Raw genomic sequence first — 25,844 nt, forward strand, 5'->3', positions numbered from 1 at the left:
TAGCAACATGCATGTATAATATTTATTCTTTTATGGCCTTGTGACGAGTAACCTTTTTGAATCACATCGAATATTCCAGAATCTCGTTGTCGTCCGTGAGAGTCACTGAAGTTTTGGATGCTTTTTCTCCCTTTCCATGAATCCATAAAGTTGCTTAAAAGTTTGGCTGGGCGCCCTTTCCAGAGCTAGTTCTGAATTTGGCCAAACTGGCCTTTGCACCCTGTCCGCTTTAGCCTGCGAGCACACGTGGCCGGTCTCTACATGTGAGGGTTCTCCTGTGCACTGTTTCCAGAACTTGGCCATATGAAGACGACGGATGAAGGACACGCGATGGATTACACAATCCCTGCTGTATTTTTACTCCACAAGTCCTTCGTAATGTCATCTCGCATCTTTAAGAGATTGTCTCTAGGTGTAAATCTCCTCTGTTACTCGTCTGCTACCTTTGTCCTAGATAAAGGTGAGGGGACATCGAATTCTTTCTCAGATCAGGGTACGGCCGCCCACGCCTGCACCTCCATGTGTCGTAGTTCAGACTACAGGACCTCAGTCTGGTTCTTTTTAGGTCTCGCTTGACCCAGCGCATGCGCTGGTCTGGCGAGACTTATTGAGAGGGCTCCAAAAAGTGCTACCAGCCGGCGACCTGGATCCGGGAGGGGAGACATCGGACCGACCCTAGTAGGCAGCGAGACTCCGTGCTGAATGCTCGTTACTGCCTTCAGGGGTGCCTCGAACTGGAGGCCTTGTGGGACTAGACGGCGCCTGCTCAACGATATTTTAAGGGGTGGACAGTTGAACTTCGTCCAAAGGGGAGTATTTGGTCTTCCTCGGACCGCCCGCTCCATTACACGCAAGTACTGTTTTGGGACTTGGGATCTGAGCACTCTGCTGAGTTGGGGTGGCGGGCAGTTTGGAGTCCGTATGGCAGGGAGGCAGGGAGGGGGTGGGGGGGTAAGGGAATGTTCGAAAGTTTTGTTTTACAGTTTTTGTTTATAATGTCGCATATGTTTCAACACACAGTACACGCACCATGCAATGCAGGCACGGCCTGTGCCGCTCCGTTCATAGCATCAGCCCTGCGCTGCTCCTGCCGCGGGAATGACTGACACAACGTTAGGGCGGTCCACTGGGGTCCCCCTCACTCCGGCGCAGCCTCTCTCCCTCCTTACGTGGAACGTGCGTGGCTTAGGCGATAAGATTAAGAGGGGGTTGGTCCTCCAGAGTCTCAAGAGATGCTCCCCTGCGGTGGTCCTGTTGCAGGAGACCCACCTAATGGGCACTGCTAGTAAAGCGATGGATAGATGGGGGTATAAGATGGTGATACGCTCTGACTTCTCCTCCGGTTCCCGCGGGGTGGGTATAATGGTAAGGAAACAGTCCCCATTAATCATACAAGGCACTCGAGCCGACGGATCGGGGAGGTTTGCGGCGCTGCATGCCCAATGGGAGGGACGCCCCCTGAATATTGTTTCGGTTTACATTCCTCCTGCCCTGCATGCTGCGACCCTTCCCGCGCTGAGCAGCTTCTTGCTTGATCTACCGGAGGGAGAGCTCATAGTGGGCGGCGACTTTAACGCGGTGGTGGACGGCCTGCTTGACCGCCACCCGGAGCGGGCTGATGGATGGGGAGCGTCTCGCCTCGGGAGTTTCTTCGAGGCACTCGGACTGACAGATATATGGAGGCTTCACCACCCAACACAACGCCACTACACATACTACTCGGGGGTGCATAAAAGTTTGACCAGAATAGACTACTTCCTGGGTTCGCAGGGCAGTCTCCGGTATGTAGACAGTGTGGAAATCAGGCCCAGGGGCATATCGGATCACTCACCGATACTTCTACAATACACACGCTACCACCTGACTAGGCGCCGTGTCCCCCCCCTTGCACCCGGGTTATCTCCAAGTTCCCGACATCTGCAAAACACTCGGGAAGGCTACTAATCTCTATTTCCAAGAAAACACCTCGCCGGTAGACTCTCCGGCTATCCTCTGGGAGGCGTACAAAGCGGTCCTGAGAGGACACGCGGTCGCCTCCATTGCGGCGCACCGGCGCGCGCGGCATCTTGAGCTACAGTCGCTAGAGGTGGATCTTGCCGCGGCAGAGGCGCGCCAGGCCGCACACCCATCGCCTGCGACCTCCCGGGGGTTACAAGTGGCGCAGGTGAAATATAAGGAGCACCTGGCGGACTGCACCAGGCGACGGTTAGAGGCCACGCGACACAGAATCTACGATGTCGGGGACAAGACAGGGAAGCTGTTGGCATGGTTAGATAGAAGGGAGGGGGGTTCCAGGTGGATTGCGCAGCTCGTTTCGGGGGAGGGTCGGATGGCAACTGACCCGCGTGATATAGTGAACACCCTGGCGGGCCACTTCGCTGCGGTCTACTCCTCCGCTTCTTCCATGTCAGAGGAGGAGGCGATGTCGTATGTTCGAGATCTGGATATGCCCAGGTTAGCCCCTGCCGCGATGACGGCCCTAGAGGCCGATCTGACGGTGGACGAAATACAGGCTGCGGTGGGAGCGCTTCAGTCGGGTAAGGCGTTGGGTCCCAACGGCATCCCGGTTGAGCTGTACAAGAGGTTGATAGGGACGCTAGCTCCTCACCTGCTCACTATGTTTTCCGATAGTCTGCGACGTGGCGAACTCCCGCCGGATCAGCGCACGGCAACTATTGTGGTCATCCCAAAGCCTGGCAAGCCGGCGGAGGAGTGCACCTCCTACCGCCCCATCTCGCTCCTTAACGCAGAGGCCAAGATTCTGGCCAAGCTGTTGGCGGCTAGGCTGACGCCGCACCTCGCCGACATTATACATCCGGACCAGTCTGGCTTTATGCCCGGCAGAAGTACGTCCCATAACCTGCGGCGTCTGCATGGTGTGTTGGCCCGGACGGGTCGGGTGGGTGAGCCGGCGGTGCTTCTGTCGATGGACGCGCAAATGGCATTCGACATGGTCGAATGGCCCTTCCTGTTCGCGGTCCTTCGCCATCTGGGATTCGGGCCCAAATTCTGCGCTTGGATTCGTCTCCTGTACACTAAGCCGTTGGCTCATGTTGCGGCCAACGGGCATATGTCCGGCGACTTCCCCCTGTCGCGGGGCACGCGCCAAGGTTGCCCCCTGTCGCCCTTATTGTTTGCCCTTGTGTTGGAGCCTCTGGCGGCGTGGATACGCTGGGAACCCTCGATAAGGGGACTCCGGTGGTCAGATAGCTGGGAGGACAGGGTTTCTCTCTACGCAGATGACGTCCTATTGTATTTGGCCTCCCCACGGCGCTCCATCCTCACGCTGCTCAATATATGCAGGGTCTTTGGCAAGGCGTTGGGGTACACGATAAATTGGTCCAAATCCGTCATGTACGTGCTGTGTGGCCCTCCACCGCAATTACCGGCGGATTGCCCCCTCAGGGTGGCGGAAGGGTCGTTCAAGTATTTGGGTATCCACATCACTGCGGACCCGGTAGTATTCTACCAGAAGAATCTTCAGCCCCCGTTGGACCGTCTTCGTCGGGACGTCCGTCACTGGGGGGCGCTGCCACTGACCCTACTGGGGAGGGCGGCGCTCTTTAAGATGATGTCCCTGCCTCGCTTCATATACGTGCTCGAAAACACGCCATGTCCAGTGCCCCCGGCGTACTTCCGCTCAATTGCTGCACAGGTGTCTAGTCTTCTGTGGCACAACCGACCGGCGCGTATTGCACAGTCCAAACTTACCCGCGGCTGGTACGACGGGGGGGATAGCGCTGCCCGACATCCAACTTTACTACTGGGCGACGCAACTCAAGGTCATCAATTACTGGCTCCATGCCCCGCACTCGGATCCGGCGTTTAAAGCGGATAGAGCCATATTGGGCACGAGAGGTATGTTGTCGCCCCTGTACGATGGGAGGCTCGGCCCAGAACTCATTGGCCCCCTGCGACAAACAGTGGCCGTGTGGCACGCGGCCCAGGCCCGGTTGGGATGGAGAGGAGTTTTGACCCAGCTCACGCTCTTGTGGGATGCGAAACGGCTCGGGAGACTTAGGCATAGCAGGGGCTTCGATAAATGGGATGACATTGGAATCTCCACAGTGGGCGACATGTGGCACAAGGGTGCAGTGATCACCTTTGCGCGCCTACAGCAACAATACGAGCTGGCGCCTACGGAATGGTTCCGATACACACAAATTAAACACGCGCTGCTCGCCGCTTTGGGGCCTGGAGCCTCCGTTCCGGAAGCGTCGCCACTGGAGGATAGGCTGCTCACAGATTATATGCCCCAGCGGGCAACATAATTCACGTACCGGAAGCTGATAAATAATCTCCCGGACCCTATGGGCACCCTGCGGGAGAGATGGTCCAGTGATGTTGGGGACTTTGATGACCCAGACTGGAGGGAGGCGTTGGCGTCCCCCCGGGAGGCAGGGATACCTTCCAGGCTTCGGTTGGTACAGCTCCGGATTCTGCACAGGTCCTACTACACCAGGTACACACTCCACAAAATCGGAAGAGCACCCCACCCATTCTGCCTGCGCGGCTGCGGGGAGGAAGGCACCTTCTACCACACCATCTGGGAGTGTCCTAAAATCCAAGAATACTGGAGGCGAGTGATGCGTACGCTGTCCCAGGCGGGGGGAGTGTCGCTTGCACCAGAACCCAGGCGCTGCCTGCTGAATGTATGGGAGCCTAACGACCTTGGCAGGCAGGCTCAGTGTTGGGCCACAGTGGGAATCGTGCTAGCTAAGCGTAACATAGCGCAGAAGTGGGGGGTGGGAGAGGTGCTGCTGCTGTCTGTATGGGGGCGTGACATGGATAAGGCTATGATAGCCGAGCGCTCAGTGTACATAGGGAGGGGGTGTCCCCAAAAATGGTCTAAAATATGGGGGGCATGGAACACATATCGGGGAGACATATGCGAGCCACCACCAACGCTTGATGATGAAACCCTTGATGCGGACTGAGGTGCAGGCCTCTATTGTACACATTTGGGGTGTGACTGTTGGGGATGGGCGCATGTGTGGGGGGATTGCTGGGAGGTGGGGGGCTGAACCGCTTCAGATTTTGTTATATGCTGGACAACGACTAAATGATCGACAATTGCTGTACTGTACTGTGTTAAAAGAAAATAATAAAGATTGTTTTAAAAAAAAAAAAAAAAGTGCTACCAGGCCAGCCTAGACCTACAGTGCATGTGCGCGCGCGCCGCGCTTTTCCGCGATTACTTTCACTTTCGCGGACGCTTTGATGTTTGATCACGATCACTGCATAGCCAATAGGTCTCACTTTTGGGACCTTAGAAGTATTTAGTTATGCAACTGTTGCGTGGGGGTAAACACTTATAAGGTCCCAAAGGCGAGACCTATTGGCTATGCCAATGCTTGTTTTTTTTTTACCAGTTTCTGGCAAAATTAACCAAATTCATCAAAGTTCAGTTTATAAAGGAGGCTTTGGCTTTTGAATGTCAGTCTGTAATACTTGCTGCTCATGCAAACATGTTACGATGCTATACATATCTAATGACATTTTTGTAAGTACAGTTTATTGTTGATGGAAATCCTTTTGTGTGACTGTCCAAAGCTTCTCTTGTTAGCCTGTCATGTCAACCATCTTGTTTCGTAACTGGAGTTGCTGACAGCGTTGACATTTCAGCGGCCTGAAAAATCTATTTTGTAACTAATACTAGGAATGCTGACACATAGGACTAATTTTCACAACACAACAAAAACACACAAACCGTGGTATGTCATTATTTGTTGCATTGGCGCAGCTTGCCAGTTTTGTCGAGCAGAGATTGAAGCGGAACAAATATTGCTTATGTGGCTATGGAGTACTGAGAATGCACCTTTGCATCTACAGGAATACATCGTTCACGTCGATCAAGTGAGCCAGTTGGGGTTGAACACCGACAGCGTTATTGGTTACTGCATAGGAGACATCAAGCGCACAAACAGCACAGAGACCCCGGAGCTGCTGCCTTGTGGGTATCTGGTTGGAGACCACAACACCATCGCAGTGTCTGTCAAAGGTAATGTGATGTGTAACCCCAGTCCGTAGACTCAGCCTGGCCTCGACATGTAAACAAAGCTGCTTATCCTGTCTGTGACCTCAAGCTATGTGTTGCAGTGAGTGTTGTGCAATTTAAGACCTTGCACTCTCTTCAGCCACAGGCAAGTGTAGCAGCAAACAAAGACTTTACTATTCTGAGAACCAGCTCGGTATTTTGTTATGAAAGATGAGTGGAGGCGCATGTCCAAGCAAAACAGTAACTTTATCTTCTCGCCAAGGGTAAAAACGTGAGCAGGCTCTCACGGTACATTAAAGGCCCTTCTCCTGGAGCCCCTATTACTTCAGATTTTGAAATAGATTAAGTAACAGTGTGATGTGTCTTTTCATTCAGCACTAAGTATGGCTAAGTCTAGGAGTCCTCTTATGCACTTGTTTCTGTTGCACTGCAAGGTACTGTGTGTAGCATTTCTGCACTGTGGACAAGCAAAGACGATAACATGTCTGAGAGGGAGGAGAGACGTCACTGCAGTCAATGCAGCAGAGATTATTCTTTATGGCTCTTATGAAGCAGTTGGCTTGAGGCAACGACATCAGGGCGTAAACAAATATTGAAGGCCCTTTTGAAGGAATGTTAGTCTGATAATGGTTTCCAGGTCCAGCGGTAAGTGGTTCTGCATTTGCACTCCAGTGTAACTGTAATGCCAGCCTGGATTCGTGGACTCTGTGGTTTTGGGAACAGATGGCAGGTATGTGTGACTTGTTTCCAGGGTGGTCATTTGAGGTTGAATGTAGTGATGCAGTAGATTCCTGGTTGTAGGATATGCAGGTAAGGCGAGCAGCCTGGCTTTGGGCGACACCTCACAAGTCAGCTAATTTCTGCAGTAGGGTTACTAGGTCACTGCAGTAATCTAACACACATTGTGGTTGCTCTGCTTAAGGTTTCCTTTTTATCGGATGTAGCGAGGTGAGTGACTTTATCTCCTAAACGTGTGTGTTTCTGTTGACCACTTCTGCTTGTGGACTAAATTAGATTTTGGTCAAAGGATGTGTTGTAGCTAGGGCAGTCTATTGATAATTCATGATTGTTAGATTTAAGGCGTGCTTCTTAAAAGGCCGTATCTGCTGTCCTCAGTTCTCACTTAGTTTAAGATGAGAATTTGTTTTTACCCTACAAACCTCAAGTTTGCCCTTGTACAGTTTGGTGTTCTCTTTTCTGAGGTGAGGGGGCGGGATAAAAAAACAGAACCTTTGCTTGAAGAAAGAAGGAGCTTTCTAATGAAGGCGTGTATAGTTGGGTCTTGATATGTTATCATTCTTGCTTTGTCAACTCTGGGTTGTAAACTTAGTAGTCAGTAATTTCTCTGAGGCCTGGGGATTGCTAAGCTGTAGGGCATTTCATGCATTTAAAAGTGAGCTATTACCTAAAGTACAATAGCCGTGTTTTTAATAAACCAGTTGCAGTAAAATTTAGCATTTGTAAGTAAGTGCATTATTTTGAAAGTATGGGTTTTATGTAAGAACATCATTATGGCTGAGGGGGGCTTGCGACTCCGAAATAAACTAGGACGAACTCTAATGCTTCCCCCACCCACTATTCATTTTTATTAAATGGAAGTGTTTCTCTGCGTCATAGAATTGTTCGAATTGGTTGATAATACTATATCTTGGTACTAATGTCTCCATTTCTTTTTCCGTGCAGGGCTTGCTGAAAACAGTTTGGATTCACTTGTGTTTGAGACTCTTATCCCAAAACCGATTCTGCAGCGATACGTCTCTCTCCTAACGGAGCACAGGCGGATTATCTTGTCGGGGCCGAGCGGCACTGGAAAAACATACCTGGCGAATCGATTGTCTGAATATATGGTGGTGAAGGAAGGAAGGGAACTGACCGATGGTGCCATTGCTACCTTTAATGTGGACCATAAATCTAGCAAAGTAAGACATTTTTTTTGTTGGTAACTTAATTTTGTTGTTTGTGCAGAGCAGGTGTGCAGGTGCATTTTTATGTGTTAGTAAGATTACTCCACCCTGTTCTCAATCTGAAGTCCTGGTAGGTTTTGTAGATGCTTTTAGAATTAATGCATGTCTGCCAGAAGTATAAAATAATTAAACCGCGCTGACTTGGAGCGTGGATAATACATGTGTAGCGAAAGCGACTTAAGCCATCAAATAGACACTTTAAATGGGGATATAAATTAATCGCCCTTGCTTTTTGGGAGAGTGGACATATGAATGGTATGTGCCATTAATCCTTGTAGACACTGAGGCCAGAATGCAGAGCTAATTAAGAAAAAATGCTAATCTTGGACTCAAAAAAACGTTGCCATAAATATGTTATCAGTCTGCAGTGGACCCGGTAAAGTCTCTGCCATCTGTTGGCAAAGAGGGAGGCGTACTTGAATTTTACCAATCTAGTCTACAAATTGAAGAGCTCTAGTTGACCAATTGGTGACATATACCGTTTCAAACTTCACAGTCCTTGAACAATAGATAATTCTGTACATTTGAGGTCCTGAAATAATAATCATTTGTAAGTCTTCTCCTCTCTGTGCATTTCAAGGTCCTCAAGTAATATGTAGTTTATAGATGTTCTCTTGTTCCATGCTTTTCAAGGTCATGGAATAATAGGTCGTTGATCTAATTTCCTTGAGTTTCAAGGTCATTTTAAGATCCTGAAATAAAGTGTAGATCTCGTGTCGTCATTTCTTGGACAATTAGTGTTGCATCACGTGTTGTCTCGGGTCTATCTCATAGAGTTGTTTCTTCAAAATGCCTAGAAATGTTTGTCCACAGTATGTCCAGGCAACCTCTGTTCCATTATCATTAGACCATTGATCGCGATTCTCTGTTTGATGAACAGGTTTATCGCCATTCTTAGTAACACCCTGCAAGTTGCCATTATGAATTGGGAAACAAATGCCCCCAGTGGGCTATACGAACATTAACTTCATGGAGTGTGCACCAATTGAAATGATCAGTGGGTAGAGTATGTGGTCCCTGTTTATAGATATTGGCATAGTCTTGGTGAATGGCTTCAAATGGCTTAATAACTGGTTCCAAATTGGTGGTAATTTCTACCTGATTATGTGTGGGAACGCCGCGTCTTGAAATCTTATGATAAACATTTCCCTTCCGTATGGGTCATCAGAAGATCATAGTAAAGCGCATTGATCTTCTGTACGCAGTATGAGATCAAGGCTTAGTTTGTATGGTAGTCCGATGTGAATCGCGTTAGGGAAAGAAACCGCATGGGAATAGTTTATGCTAATTTATGTCTGAGTAGGGAACCTGCCATTTGTTGCTCATAAAGGAGGCGGCTTCATACCTCGTGCCTGTAGCAAAATGCAGCAACCCCTGTTCCTCAGTTTTACAAAAGCTCTGTTTGCTCCTAATCGCTTATAACATTCAGGACAAGGTATTCCTAGCCACTAGACTTTGTCTTATCTTTACCAACTTTCTTGAACTTTGAGTTCACTACTTGGCTACCAAAATGCATCTCTTCTTGAAGAACAATTCTGTTCTTCAAGACCAGACCATGAAGAGTCTTTTTCATCCCGCTCCAAAACTATGAAACATTTCCAAGGTACTGAGGGTTGCTTGACCTTCCACGGGGGGCACAAAATTTGGTCGATTTTTCTGTGTTATCATTTTGGTGTCTGTGTCCTTACTCGTCAAACAATCTACAAAATGTTAAAAGATCATAATCTGAACAGGCCAGATTTTGGGTTTTGCTAAATCAGAATGTGTTATTAAATGCATGTCTTTGTTTTCCAGGAGCTACGCCAGTACCTGTCCAACCTTGCTGATCAGTGCAACAGTGAACACAATGCCGTAGATATGCCGCTCATCATCATTCTCGACAATTTACATCATATCAGCTCTTTGGGGGAGATTTTCAATGGGCTTTTAAGCTGCAAATATCACAAATGGTAAAGATGCATTTAAGGCCATATTCTATACAGATGTGTCCACATGTTACTTTCCTACCATTTTGTCATGATGCTAAATACATAATCATTTTGGAAGGATTTTCTGTGAATATGTTGCATTTTTTTTTATTTTTATTATGGACTTTTTCTTTATTTAGTAAAATTTAAAGTGTCGTTTTATTTTTACTTGTTTTATGTCTTTTCAAAACATCTGAAAGTTTTGCACTATGCATATCAAAAAGGTGTAGGTGAAATATGAACTGCATGCACGTACATAAGAATTGTACGTTGAAGACAACTATAGTTTGTCATGATGATGATAAAATAGATTGCAATGCAAATCGAAACCAACGCAGTAAAACAAAATGTAGAAACCCACATTTTAGTATTGGGATTACTGATATAGCGCATTTGAATTGAGAATTAAGAATTACCAAGATTTTAGACATATTGGAACGCTTCAGGAGTGGCTTAACGAGCAGAAAAAGGATGCTCGTTGTTTTGGCTCTACGTGTAGAGTATTGTGTCCATGTTTAGGGCTTAATCTCCAGAAGTTCAGTACCAGGTTAGAGATTCCAGAGAAGAACTACAGAGATCCTAGGAAAAGGTTGTATAATTCGAATGAGTTGCTTAAGATATTTGTATGGCAGAAGCACTGAGAGAGTACAGGACATGCATATTCCATCTGAGGGAGTGCTCTGTAACAGGGAATGGTAAAATAAAACTTGTGAGCGAGTCGGAGGATCTTATTCTTAATTAAAAAAAAAAGATGGTGTATGCTTGGAATGGCTTCGTGGGGATCCAAGCATTAACCAACTTGGGGAGCCTGTTTTCTTACTTGGACCCAAGTTTCAGAACCAGATCTTAACGTGTAACAAATGTTGAGAGTATTAAGGGCAGTTCAAAAACTGGCCTGCTTTGAATATTTCTGTGTTTCTCTGGCACATATAACTGATGGGCATTGATATATCAATGTTTTTCCCACTCTCATGGTCAGGTCTTCAAAAAAGAAAACCTCTTTTTAATTTTTGCTTTAAAAAAAAAAAAACAAAAAAAAGTTATTATTTTTAACGTTCACAAAAACGATTGAAAATTACCTCCTATTTATAGTTAAAGCGCAAAATCGGTAATATAAATAGTATCAGTAAACAACTTACTTAGCGTGCCAAACAAGCCAACTCTTTTATCCTTTCTTGCAATATTGCAGTGATTGTGGGGCAACTGTACATTTTTCCATGCGGCCTGTAATGGTAACACCAGCTATCTGTAGTGCAGGTTGATAGCGGGAGGGTCAGTGCGCTGGTCAAAATCAAGCATAGATTTATGCGGAATGTCCTTCTGAAGGCAAAGGCGACCGGAGCAAGTCCACGGTGCAAAATGGGCATGGGGGGTATATGTGTGGTGTGTGTGTACTCCCTAAAGTGTGAGTAGCAGTGATGCCCGGAGGCTACATCCATGTAAATAATGCACATCTGCAGTGATGCATTCATAATGACGCATTGCTAAACCCAATGAGCCATCTGGACGTAATTCCAGCGATGCGGATATGAAATGTCTACCTGCCCAAAATCCCCGTTGTCTTTCTAGACAGATACCGATGTTGTGCTTTTATGTGGAGGCCACTCTACTATTTGACAGTCTGCCCCTTGCTTAGAAGATATCCGTGTCCACCTGCCGTATCACATATGCTTAAAAGATGGTTATAAAATCAGTGATCCTACAGTGACAACCCCCTAGTATTGTATAGTTTAATTCAAAAAGACCAGTGGAGGTGAAGCTAGAGATAAAGGTAACATGCAAGTTTTACTAAAGTAGAAATAACAGTGGAAAGACTTTGGGGGTAGAAGATAGAAGCCAAAGATCAAGGTGAAACACACGATCTAGTGTTTTGGCGGTTAATTTCTGATTTCATTTAAAATTGTTTAATAGAAATGATGTTTGTTCCCCACAGCCCCTATATTATTGGTACGATGAATCAAGCCACGTCCTCAACACCCAACCTTCAACTTCATCACAATTTCAGGTATGTGTGCCCCCCAATTACACACCGAAACACTCAGCACATTTCCTGATCATGATATGTAATTAAAAAAGTTAATGCTGTATTTTGCATGTTCATGTGTATCCCGTCTGAAATGCTGATAACACTGGTATTGATCAGATATACTAATCCTGAAATTATGTGACCTAGGGCCATGTTATTTTATTTGACTGTAACCTTAAAACAAATTCGGAGGTTTTGAGTTATTGCTTTTAAGTAAAGCACAGGGTTAAATGTGGTAACTGCTGAAAAAGTGGAACTTGATTTCGGTTCACAAGTGATAGTTCATTATAACAAATGCACTAGTGGTAGTACATCATTACAAATACACCAGTGGTAGTACATCGTTACAAATACACCAGTGGTAGTACATCGTTACAACTACACCAGTGGTAGTACATCGTTACAACTACACCAGTGGTAGTACATCGTTACAAATACAACAGTGGTAGTACATCGTTACAAATACACCAGTGGTAGAACATCATTGCAAATGCACCAGTGGTAGTACATTATTGCAAATGCACCAGTGGTAGTACATTATTGCAAATGCACCAGTGGTAGTACATTATTCCAACACACCAGCGGTAGTACATCATTAGAAATGCACTAGTGGTAGTACATCATTACAAATACAACAATGCTATTATATTATTACACAAATACACCAGTGGTAGTACATCATTACAAATACAACAATGCTATTATATTATTACACAAATACACCAGTGGTAGTACATCATTACAAATACAACAGTGCTATTATATTATTACAAATACACCAGTGGTAGTACATCATTACAAATGCACCAGTGGTAGTACATCATTACAAATACAACAGTGCTATTATATTATTACACACATACACCAGTGGTAGTACATCATTACAAATGCAACAATGCTATTATATTATTGCAAATACACCAGTGGTAGTACAACATTACAAATGCACCAGTGGTATTATATTATTACAAATACACCAGTGGTAGTACATCATTACAAATGCACCAGTGGTAGTACATCATTACAAATACAACAGTGCTATTATATTATTGCAAATGCACCAGTGGTAGTACACCATTACAAATACACCAGTGGTAGTACATCATTACAAATGCACCAGTAGTAGTACATCATTACAAATACAACAGTGCTATTATATTATTGCAAATGCACCAGTGGTAGTACACCATTACAAATGCACCAGTGGTTGTGCATTATTACAAATACACCAGTACTATTATATTATTACAAATACACCAGTGGTAGTACATCATTACAAATACACCAGTACTATTATATTATTACAAATACACCAGTGGTAGTACATCATTACAAATGCACCAGTAGTAGTACATCATTACAAATACAACAGTGCTATTCTATTATTGCAAATGCACCAGTGGTTGTGCATCATTACAAATACACCAGTGGTAGTACATCATTACAAATACAACAGTGCTATTATATTATTGCAAATGCACCAGTGGTAGTACAACATTACAAATGCACCAGTGGCTTCAATTAGCGATGCATAACTCTGACTATTTCTTAACCGATCCTGCTGCGTTGGTTTTGAGTTTCTCCTCCTCTGATAAAGTAACAAGGTATATCTTTGATAATAGTAAATTGATATGCAATGGTGTGGCTTCTCCTACAGGTGGGTGCTGTGTGCCAACCACACAGAACCCGTTAAGGGCTTCCTCGGCCGCTACCTCCGTAGAAAGCTAATTGAGAAGGAAATTACAAGCAGAACGCGAAATGCTGAGCTGATCAAAATCATCGAATGGATTCCCAAAGTATGGCAGCATCTCAACCGGTTCCTGGAGGCCCATAGCTCCTCAGATGTTACCATTGGTGAGTCTGCTCAAACACGGTCATATTGTTAAAATTACACCATTTGCACAGTATACTACAGTCAGTAGGTCCTGTGAAAGAAACTGTGCCGGTAATAAAAAAACTTTACACTCTAAACTTTAGAAACCACAAATAACCAGCAAAGGAAATCTTCATTTAGTTCAGAAGTAATATTTGAAGACCGCTAGAGCATGACTTTTAGAAACATTCCGTAAATATTTTATTTTTCTTTCTGTAATCAAAACACATTTGGGAGTTTAGGATTTTTATAACATACAACTTTTTAGATTGATCAGCGCAGTTTTGAACGAATTAGTACTGAGTAATAGAGTGATGGTGTTGCAGTGCACTGTAAGTTTGAATTACTTTACTGAGAAGGTGCAAAAATACATTAACTGGGAGCTCTCTGAGCTTTGCGTCAGTGTCTGCGTGCAGGGCAGAGGCACTTGCTTTTTCTAATCGAGCTCCTGCTCTGCAGTTCTTACAGTTGTTTTCTTTGTTTTTTATCAATTTGGTTTCAGTTCTACTCAGAGGAGATCTGGAACTTCATAGATTTAAATCAAGCCAATGTTTCTGTGTAGCCAGTTACATGTCTTCGTCCAAGTGACAGTAATCATCTGAAACCCTCTTTGGTGACTCTGTGGTAAGATGGCCTTGTTGACTCACGGATCCTAATCTAGGGTCATCCACACTTACCTGCAGCACCCACGATGAGCAGGGTGTGTAATTTCCATTGTATTCATTTATAGAGCACTTGCGTCAGTGCATCATATCATAGGTCCTGGAATGGTTATGTTTAAGTTTTTGTAGGTGCCTTATCAGATGAATGAGATCATATGATGACAGTGCATTGCATATGTTGACAATCTGCTTAGCACATATAGTTACAATTACACCGCTGCAGTTTGAGTATGGCAATGTTTTGGTTATGCGCTGTACCTGGGACCAGAGCTCTGTTCTCCAAGTTCTAGGAGCAATTTAGCCACTAGACCAAACCCGCTAGCACAGGTCAGTGCTTCGCAGCTTCAAGTGTAATACGCCTTTGTGCTCCAACAGACAGAGCGTGTAGCCTGAGTTCAGCAAATAAACCAACTTACATTGAGGATATGTTCTGTTTAAGGCAGCGTTGAGTCTGGTGGATTCGAAGAGGAATAGGACAGACTTTTCTTGTGAATTTACAGGTGTTTTTCTTTCATAGATTAAAGTTGCATTGGAATAGTGTTTTTCTAACTTCCATCAAGTATTGATGTAGTTAGACAAGTGCATTAATCATTTGTTAACGTACTCGCTGATATACTCTCTCATAGGAATGAGCAATGCATTATCAGCACTAGCATCATATATGTTCCAAGTAGACCATGTTGAAGTTAGTTAACTTCCACTTAATAATTGATGGCGTGGCCTGGTTCATACTAATATATGTTTTTCTCGTTTGTGCAGGCCCTCGTCTCTTCCTCTCCTGCCCAATAGAGGTGGATGGCTCCAGGGTCTGGTTTACAGATTTGTGGAACTACTCCGTTATTCCATATCTTCTGGAGGCTGTGCGCGAAGGACTGCAGGTGAGCGGCTGGCCTACGAGGAATGGGTAGCTTCATATGGGTGTGAAGGGTCAAATGGCTTTGCAAGTATTTGGGGGGCTTTAAATACTTTACTGTTTAGTTCTTTGCACAATACCAGGAGCTGAGAATGAAGGATGCAGCAAACCTAATGCGGTAGTACCTGCTTCCTTGTTACTACCGTTCCAGACCTCAGTTAGGATGGGACTGTTCCGTCATTAAAGCTTCATCTCACTTACTATGCATCGCAGTGTTGTGTGTTATGCAGCACTTATATTGTAACAGTGGTTTGAGAGTCCCTGTCGCACTCTGACTGAATGTTAGCAGCTTAGCTAACTTCCACACAACCAACCCTAGCTAGAAAGCTTAGATGGCTTGTGTGCCGTCTGGTGTAGCTCTCATTTGGATTCATGAATACTTCAATGAAAAGTTGTTGCTGTCTACAGCCCAGTTCAAGGTGACAGTTTACCTAGAATTTCCACCTTCTGCTTCCTGCTGTACAACAGACTTACCTTAGTCCCCAGCCTCCTGTCTCTCCTTCCCTACTTATGCACCCTTTTCCTTTCCCAAACTACCCTAAATTGAGTTACCGTAATCTACTAGTCTCCATCCCTCAGTTAGAATTCGGATTCTTACTGAATCAGAAACTGCTGTGCCTTACCAGGCTGCAAGACTAGTCCCAAGTCCTTCAACTCCATTGTGAGGCAGTCGCAGTGTAAGTCCACTCAGGGCCAGCTTTAGGGCGGTGTGATTGGTATGGTCACACTGGGTGTTTACCTGGAAGGGGGGCACTGACTGGGTTGTATGACGGAACAACGCAGGAAAATACTTTGCATACCTTTACATCACATTTTCTACCCTGCATTTTTTTTAGAACGCATATGCTTTTACAACGAATGCCTTTACCACGTATTGTTGATATATATATTTTTTATATATATATATGTATAAACAATGTATTTGGGAGGGAGACCCCCCACACCACTGAACTCACTTTAAATGCATGGTAAAGCATACATTTTAAAGGCACAACATGGTAAAAACCTTGTAAAGACTGACCGCAGGGAAGGCACTGTGTTTAGAAATAGCCTACAATTTAAAAACACCTTCATTAGAGTTCCTTGTGGGTCCAGTTTGCAGGCAGCAATAACAATGTCAAGAAAACTCTAGAGATTAATGTTCCTGCTAGAGAGAGATGGGGTGTTGTTTAGTGCCAGGCTTGACTCACCAAAGAGTAGCGCAGAGGGTTAATATGCCCGCTGCAAAGAACAGATCTGTATTTTAAGTGAATAGCTGAGTGGATTAGTAAAGCCAACCTTTATCAGAGCTTTAAAACAAATTAAATGTATGTGAGAGAGGGGCTATGGAGAGATGAGGGACCCTTTTGCTGGGTGGTAGTGAGGAGGGGGATGCCAAAAACGTTTATCGCACCGGGTGCTACCAGCGCTAACGCCGGCACTTAGTCCGCTCAAGTCTAGGCTTTAGAATCTACACTGAAACCTAACTCGAGGACATTGGGGATGACACAGTAGGAAAGGGCAGAAGAAGGCTTTATATGCCCCATGGAAATCTTCACCCGCGTAATGAACCATAAAGAATGGGGATGCTCCACTCCCATTCCTAATCTGGAAAGGCTTTTAAGTGTATTTCAGTGTGGGGAATGGCCTTGAAGAATTATTGTGAATACCCACAAAAGTTGTGATTTGACCACTCTGTTCGTGATTGCAACGGAAAATACAGTGTGGGTAAGCCGACAGCCGACTTTGCGCAGTTATGTCTTTTTTGTATATCCACGGCAACACAAATTCACTGTGTCCAGTTGATTATTATTTTTTTATTATCATGAATTATAGACTCCTTTTTGCAGTGTGAATCTTATCTTGATTCACAGGCTGTGCGTTCTTTGTTGAGGTAAAATGAGAAAATAGTGACACTTTATGGTCCCTTTGCAAAAAGCCCTAAACACCTCTGCTTAGACTTGTGCTGCAAGCAAACTGCAGATTTCTGCCACTATGTTCTACATGTGTGTGTTATATCTGAGCTCAGTGGCGTCTCTTTGTAAGTTCTCGTATGATGATGGTTTGTCTTAACATACCAGACACATGGCATTATTTAATCTTAATTTTTCCCCCCAAGTTATACGGAAGGAGAGCACCATGGGAAGACCCTGCCAAATGGGTGATGGACACTTACCCATGGTCTGTCACGCTACAACAGCACGAGTGGCCACCTTTACTGCAGCTGCGACCAGAAGATGTGGGTTTTGACGGGTACTCTGTGCCACGCGAAGGAACATCCAGCAAACAACCTCCTCCGAGTGACGTAGAAGGGGATCCTCTGGTAAGTTTTCCTAAATCTAGAAAGGTTTTTGCTGGCCTTAAATGTAAAAACACATTTGATAGCCTATATTTTTCTTCCATGGTGTCAAAAATCCCTGAGGTAAGATCAGCGTGTTTAACTTTCACTGTCCTACAGCCACATTTATAGAGTAGCCTTTATTGTCACAAAATGCACGTGCAGTATGCAAAGCACTGCAGCGGGAAATAATTAACTTACTGGGTGTGGTCTGCTGAACTTGGGGGACCTTAGGACCCAGAGGTGTGTCCCATGCTCCCTGTGCCACTGTAACCAAGCTGCACATGACTCATGAGCCCCAATCAGAGTGGAGCCAGCCATGGGCAGTTTGTTTTCTGGTTCTGGGAGGACATGGCCTAGTCTGTTCCTATTGGAGCAGGATCAAGACTAATTTGCATATGGCTGAGTCCAAACCGAGGAGGCACGGTGGGCTAACTAGAGCGTTTGCCAGTACTTAGACTGATTGCAAACATACTCCCATTACCTTTTTTGTGTTTTATTAGAGTCCCCGGCAAAGGGACAGCACGCTCACCTGAGCCGCTGAAGGACTACTGTGCTGTGCGCATACTGTTCTGTCACAGCATTAGAACAGTTGGTAACATCAGATACATTTTAAATAATGAAAACAAAAATGGTATTGCTATGATTCAGTACGTGCATTCCAAGCCCCTTAATTTCAAATTTAAAAATTGATGTTAACCTCTTCAGTGCCCATGACAAGATAGTCTCGTCATGGAGCACGGTTGCGCTGTGCCCATGACGAGACTATCTCGTCATGAACCCCACACACTAATGCAACGCCGGGCACAGGAGGGGGAAACGGCGTGGCACTGAAGGGGTTAAACAGATTGAGGTCTGCGTGTGTCTCGGTTTCCTTATTGAATAGTACCTGGCCCACCTTCAGAGTTGACGGATCTCACCGGTTTTGTGTGCCGCTGGCCTCCACAATGATGGGAATCACAATTAAACCCATAGCTTCTTTAGCTACGTTTTACACAGCGCAGAAAGTCTCGCGTCCCCGTCGGAGCACACTGGCAGATGAAACTCAGGGCCATATTTGCAGAAACGAGTCCAATGAGTTAAGCAGCCTGCCGCTTTCACGTCCAGCTGAATTCCTTCATTTTAGTTAACAATAAAGAAGTTGGCGTGGCCTGATTTACTTTTGAAACTTTGTCTTAAGTAATGCAGTCATCAGGCGTTTTCTAAAGAGCAAGTTTGACTCACACACTTCTCCACTTTGTTCCATATTCGAGGGCCCTCAACTCTGATAGTCCTTGATCCGAGGGCAGCAGATTGCGGAAAGATGTCTAGATTTTGGCTTCTTGCTCGGGGTACCTATAGTAAGAGGCTAGTGTATGTAGGTTAAACCTTATTTCGGTCTTTTATACCCTAAAAGCATGTTGGAACACTGTACACAAAACAATGTGATTACATTTTCAAATATAATATTAGTTCAATGAAATACTTAAAAAATCGTGAATCAGCTTTTCCTGATATGAGATCTATTAAAACAAGTAGAAGGAAAGTGCCCCCATGCACGGTCCATCACCAATTTGGGTGAGTGAAAGCGGAGCCACATAAAGTTTTCTAAAAGGATAAATACAGCAGCAGTCACATTTCCATTTCAATAAAAAAAAGTGCAGTTATACAATTTTCAAACCACGTCGACCCTAGGGCCTTCAAGGGTCGCACGTAAATGATCTAATCAAAAATAAGGAAAACTGCATAAGCCATTAGTGTCTGTAGATATTTGGAATGTTTTGTGTTGTGTTAGGTGGGCAAAGACCGCTTCAAGAGATCTGGTGATCTTAGGTCAGCAGATTGTGAAAAGATACCCAGATCTTCTCTTCCGGGTCAAGGTGTTTGTAATAAGGAGCTAGTGTCTAGTGTCTGTAGGTATTCCGGATTATTTGTATTTTCTTAGGTGGTCAAAGACCCCTCCAAGAGGTCTCTTGATCTTAGGTCAGCAGATTGTGCAAAGATACCTAGATCTTCTCTTCCGGGTCATAGCCTATATATAATAAGGTACTAGAGTCTGCAGGTATTCTGAATTATTCGTATCATCTTCGGTGGGTAAAGACCCTCCAAGAGGTCTCTTGATCTTAGCTCAGCAGATTGTGAAAAGATGTCTAGCTCTTCTCTTCCAGGTCAAGGTGTTTATAATAAGGAGCTAGTGTTTGTAGGTATTCCGGATTATTTGATTTGTTTTAGGTGGTCAGAGACCCCTCCAAGAGGCCTTCTTGATCTTAGCTCATCAGATTGTTGAGCGGTATTTAGGTCTTATCTTCCTGGTCAAGGTATACATAATAAGGCACTAGTTTCTGCAGGTGTTCTGAAATTACTTGTGTTGTGTGTGGTGGGCAAAGAAAGCCGTGGTTTTAACATGACATGCGCATTGTCTCTCTTAGATGAACATGTTGATGCGCCTGCAAGAAGCTGCCAACTACTCAAGCCCCCACAGTTACGACAGCGACTCCAACAGTAACAGCCACCACGACGACATCTTGGACTCTTCCTTGGAGTCAACGTTGTGACCTTTGCACTGACAAGACCGCTGCTCCTCTTCCTAATTTTTTTTTTTTTTTTTTAACCGTTCCTCAACTTTCTTGCGCCCCAGCGGAACTGAATGCGGGCCATTGAAGAGCTAAACTCGCTGCTGGGCTGGCTGCGCGTCCCAGCGAGGAGTACCGCAGGAACCAGACACTTTATTTGAATTGCTCGTGAACGTGGGTGCAGGCAACCCAGCGATCAAATGTGTGTATGCGTGCGCGTGTGGGTATATTCTTTTTACAATAACATGAACTGCACTATTTCTTTTATATATTTAGTTTCCGGAGGTATCCTTGCCTAAAACACTGAAGATATGTAACAAGGAAAGAAAAACACTTTGAGAGCTCTGGAAAAAATCAGAGGTGTGCCACATACTGTCCAGAAAGTTAGCATGCGATGTGGGTGGCGGGAGGCATGTGAAATGCTGATCTACGCTGTTTTTAACCAAACTCCAAAATGGTTGCTGGACTTGACACACACAAACTAACCTCAAATACACATTGGTGTGGTGCTATACTACTTGTCTTGTTCATGAGGATTGAAAAATCAGGCGACTGGAATAGGGATATCAAGAAAAAAAAAGATAACCGAGCATTAGGGCTGGCTATTAAATGCTTAATTTCTGGTCAATTTGCAATGAATAAGTTGAATTCCGCTTCACTGTGCTGCAAATACGACAACTTTTTTTTTTCCCATCCTAAAATGTGATTTGGCATTTGGTACTCTTTTTTTCTAGAATGTTCTCTCCGTATGCTAGGAAAATGTTTGGATTATTTGCATTTTTGCCAAAAATCCTTTATTGAGACTCTGCTACTATCTAGTTGGTGTGCAGAGTAGACACTTTCCTGAGCTCACAGCTAAACGCACTGACCAATAGGTGCTCTCTGGCTGTGTCCAAGCCAGAATCTGGTCTGCCATGTTCTGTTCTTTTAACAAGCACATGCAAGATTTCAAAGCAAATACTTGTACCTGTCGGGGGAGAAAACAGCAGTTTACACAGGACTGCTCTTATGCTTTGCAGGAGTGAATGCATAATGTATCAAATAAATTGGTTCCCCACTGCTGTGCCTCCTCCCCAAACCACAGTCCTGAACATTATGCGTCCACGCCTTATCAAACATTATATTTTTTTGGTGCTGACTCAGTAATGCCTTACTTCTTTTAGACAATTTGTGTTGATGACATTTATTGCTGTGTTATGTGGTTTTGCAAATGGGGCTAAAAGGTCATCTCTGAAAATATGCATCAGATGCTGTGAATCGCTATTGTTTGACATGTCAGATTGTGTTTGTCGTCATCGTGACAAGAAGAGAAGTTTCAGCTGCATTTCTCTCTCACAGCCAATATTGTTACTGGATAGTTCTTAACCTCTCAGAAAGAAATTTGAGACGAATTTTCAAAGGAGAACACCATTACAATGTTGACAGGTGCATACACTACATAAAAAAAACACTTTTGAATCTTTGTGGCGAACTTAGAATGCAGACATCTTATTTTGTTTTATGGTGGGGAAAAACATCCGGTATCCTCAGTCTCAAACGTGGAGAAAGGCTGCCACCCAGTGGATAGTAGTCGAAAAGATGTCAAAGCTTTACTGCACTGAAGCCAAAAATGCATGTATGGTCCTCCCATGCCTCTGGTCCATGATATGCGTGCCTCATCCCAAGTCGTATTTTTCAATGGCTAACCAAGATCTGGGCATGAAGAGGCCATTTTTATTTCCTCTTTCTTAATCCCTTGGACTACTTAATTGCAGGGTGTTTTTTTGATTCTCTAGTCTCATCAGTACCTATTTTGTGGCTTACTTTCACTGCACCGGTTGCTTGCTCACAATTACTCTGTTCTATTTGCAGGCTGGAATCTCCTCTCAGCAGAACTAGACTAGAGGTGGAAAGTGTAGGTCTCTTCAATCCAATCCACTGGTCACCCTCTCAGACAGTGGCAACAAAGGACCTTGGTGCTGTGTACCAAGAATGGCTTTGTATGTGGTACCTTGGAGCAGGGCCCAGCCTCTTTTCCGGGTGAATGCCGGTATTGGGTCAAATTCTCTCCCCATCTTGGTATAACTGAGCCGGAGACGGTGCCCCTGGTCTTGGGATAAGCACATTCCTTGGCTTACCCTTCATTATTCCTCGGCTCTTCTGTTTTCATGATCACAAGTATTTGATTTCCAAGCACGTTTCTGGTTTCTTTTCGTACAAGTCCACATTGATGGATTTTCACTGGTCTCTGGATCATCCTTTTCACTCCACATCTCGTGATCAGAAACATGCACATTGTGGTGTCCAAGTTTTGCGCCCCTTCACAGCCGGTAGCCCAGTGTCGCCCTCCACCACCTCTAGATAACCACCTATTCAAAAAAGGATGGACCACAAATCATCATAAGTAATGTTCAACTGTTGTGTCCTTTCCCTCCTGTTTAGGTCAGTCAGTTGACAGCGCATCCAATGAGGGTGGGGGGGGGGGGGGTCTTGGGAAATTAGTATTGAAAGATCATCAATCCTGCAGAAGATAACTTTAAACTTGAAGGGCCAAAGCCATCCCATGGAGATGGGCAGACCACCTCTGGACATGATTCACATTATTGGGTGCCCAGGAGATCTTACCTCAAGCAAGTACCAGCATGGGTTGTGTCCTGTCAGAGAGAGGCACAGGAAGGAGTGTTAGGGTTGTGTCCACTGATGCCTCTGCCCAGCAGATCTGCAAAACTATTACTGCAGGTGTGCCTCTGGAAGCCTGCAGGGGTCCAGCAAGTATCCAGACGAGCATATGAGAGCTGTTCACACCCTTTACAATGGCTGCTCTAGAGGGACACTTCAAAATCAGCCTTTCTATCCGTGAATGCACCTGTGATGTAGGACCTGTGAGCCTGAGTAAGGAAACCTGCTTAATGAACTGCCACTCCCAGCCTATCCCTCAAGGTCAATGGTCATGAAAGTTCTGAACCTTGGCTGGGCTTTTGAGCCGGTTTCCAACAATGCGTGCGGCTTAAATGTGCAACAACCTGTCCGATACCATGATATCTGCTGTTTATCCTTGCCAATTCTTCAAAAAGTTCAGTTGCTCTGAAAAGCCCATCACCACTTAGGGAGCCCTGAAACACCTAGAATGTGCACCAATGTGTCAATTGTGCACCTGAAATTACCAATTCCGCGAGGGTCCGTAAGTTCAAGTAAGTTCGAGATCTGGCGTTACCCAGGAATTTTGGGTACAAATCTGGTAGATCATCATACTAATTTATGCAGATGATTCTAAGGTAGTCTTCTGGGACAAATTCCTCCAGGTTTAACATAAAGGATTCATCTTGAAAGGTCCTGTCTCATCCTGTAACTCTGGTTCATTCAAAATGTTCACTTTGGACGTTCTCGGAGGCACCCGGAGGAGGGTCTCTCTCACCGTTGCCATCCCATCCACTATTTCCTTCTGCCACATTATTAGATTGCCATAAAGTTTCCTTCGGTGGCATGTCGAAGCTTAGGTTCTTACATGAATCCAGGTACTCCCTACTTCAGATTTATTGGCTAAGATCCACAAGAGATTCAGCCTCCTACTAACCCCGAGATTCTGAAGATAAGGTTTTTATGGCACTGATAAGGGGGTTTAGCACCGCCTGCATCTTGTCCAGGAGTTGTTTCGCAGAAAAAATTGTAAGCTCTGGAGCAAATGTACACCTATCTTTGTGACAAATATAAAGAAAGTACACAAGAGACTGATAATCGACCGATGGCCCTCCCTTGCCAGGTGCTCACATGCCTTTTTGAGCTTGGAATTACCTAACTTTGACACAATTAATAATACTGTCCTCTAGATGGCGCCGTTCCCATATGTTCTGAATGAAGGGTGCTTAGGGCTGAGAATACAGATGTTACGAAGAGCCACGTGTTAATTATACCTCATTATGACGACGTGATTGCAGCATTCCTTTGCTATTCTCAAATGGGCTTGAGAAATACCAGTGTCATGGAAGCAATATTAGTTTTTTGAGCCATTTAGAACCTCGTTTTAAAGAATCCCAAGAATTTAGCATAAATTACCCGTGTTTTTAACTTAGTAAAAAACATAAGCACAGCCTTATAAACAAGTAGAAGGGGGTTCCTTCCCAGCACTGACTTCTATTGGAACTACTGTGAACCGGGTCTTTTAAGAAATAATTAAACTTTAGCCTATCTAATTTCCTCAACTCGACATTTGCAAGTAAATCGGTTTATATATTTAACCACAAAAACAAGTTCCAAAATTAGAGATATTATATACACAGATTTAGATCTGTCCATTGCACAAGCGAAATAATGACATGTATAGATATATATGCGTATATATAAATGTGTGCACATATATATATTTATATAACAGAAATGATGTCATTATTTCTCTGTACAGAGTGACGTATTGATCCTATCTATAAAAATACTTTTGTTTATTGCCACGTGGTTGCCCGTGCTATTGATTAGTGTTAAGTGGCAGATGCCAGCAACCTCTTTTGTATTTTAGTTTTTAATATTGATAAACGCACCATCCTTTTATCAACTTCGATCAGTAGGATTACCTGTATGCACAGTTCATTCGGCCATGTTTATGGATAGGTTAAAGGCCTTTCCCACAAAACTGAACTTTCCTTTCTTTTAGAATCTGTCCAGATGCTTCCAGTTCACTTTTTTTCCTACAAGGCTGGGACATTTCTAAATGTACACAAGTCTATGCAACATTTACAATGAATTTGTTAGGGTCATTTTAAAAAATGCACATACTTAAAAAGGATTTATTTTTCACTCAACTGCCGAAAACGTTACCTCCGTTCGCCAATAAGACATGACATTTTTGTTCTGCTGGCTGACTTTTGTGTGCAAGTTTGGCTGTTTTTATTTTTCACGGTAACCCTGATTGTATTTCATCAATCTGTCTTGAAACATGTCTCCTTGTGGCAGTGGTCTTCAGAAATGTAAATATTTAATGGAAGGTTGCTGTTTTGCTCAGTTTCCAGTGGAAATGTTTATGAAATGTGTTCTACAAAGATGTACATTTTCTCACTGTAACATAGACATGTAAATATTTGATTAAACTGCTGCATTTTGATGAATCTTTTCTAGTAATTTTTTTTAAAAAAGAAACTAGGAAGCAAGTATTTTGTGTATGGTATGATGTTCCCCCGTCCGGTTTTCATTTAATTTGAATTTTAATTACATATTTGCCAGTGATCTTTTTGAGATCATTACCCCGTGACGAAGAATAAAACTCATGATTGTACCAGTCTTAAATTATTCTTGATTCAATAAAATTCATGATTATTTATTCATATATGTTTTATCTGTTGAAAATTTCTTTAATTTAAAAAAAAAAAATGTATTTCACTCCTCGTTTCCCTCTTTCTTCCCTACTTTGGGTGGCTTCTTGGCTAGGATTCCGTGGAGCAGCACAGCATATAGGAGAATTTGTATCGCTGATCCTTGGGCAAGGATGAAATTGGCTCCAACTTTCACAAAGAAAAGACACATTTGAATAAAGACATTTGTATGCAGGTGGTACAATACGTTGTTAATTATGTGGTTTTAGATGCACACGCTCTCTGTAATTTTT

The 25,844-nt window shown here is 44.1% G+C and overlaps 1 protein-coding gene across 7 annotated transcripts in view; it reads left to right on the forward strand.

Moving 5' to 3' along the window:
• The window catches only part of NAV2 (neuron navigator 2), a 606,131-nt gene extending 580,566 nt beyond the window's left edge, over positions 1 to 25,565 (forward strand). For 5 of the 7 annotated variants that reach the window (XM_085643594.1, XM_085643596.1, XM_085643593.1 and 2 more), the window contains 8 exons: positions 5,833 to 6,001; positions 7,682 to 7,917; positions 9,757 to 9,911; positions 11,863 to 11,934; positions 13,613 to 13,809; positions 15,250 to 15,368; positions 17,502 to 17,705; positions 20,129 to 25,565. In XM_085643594.1, coding sequence (XP_085499720.1) covers positions 5,833 to 6,001; positions 7,682 to 7,917; positions 9,757 to 9,911; positions 11,863 to 11,934; positions 13,613 to 13,809; positions 15,250 to 15,368; positions 17,502 to 17,705; positions 20,129 to 20,254 — 1,278 coding nt within the window. In that variant the 3' untranslated portion in view covers positions 20,255 to 25,565. The remainder of the gene's footprint in view (positions 1 to 5,832; positions 6,002 to 7,681; positions 7,918 to 9,756; positions 9,912 to 11,862; positions 11,935 to 13,612; positions 13,810 to 15,249; positions 15,369 to 17,501; positions 17,706 to 20,128) is intronic. The other 2 variants (XM_085643598.1, XM_085643599.1) reach the window with 1 other exon arrangement.
• Positions 25,566 to 25,844: the final 279 nt, after the last annotated feature.

The sequence above is a fragment of the Triturus cristatus genome, chromosome 3_1 (genome assembly GCF_964204655.1).
Source record: "Triturus cristatus chromosome 3_1, aTriCri1.1, whole genome shotgun sequence".
NCBI classification, from domain to species: domain Eukaryota; kingdom Metazoa; phylum Chordata; class Amphibia; order Caudata; family Salamandridae; genus Triturus; species Triturus cristatus.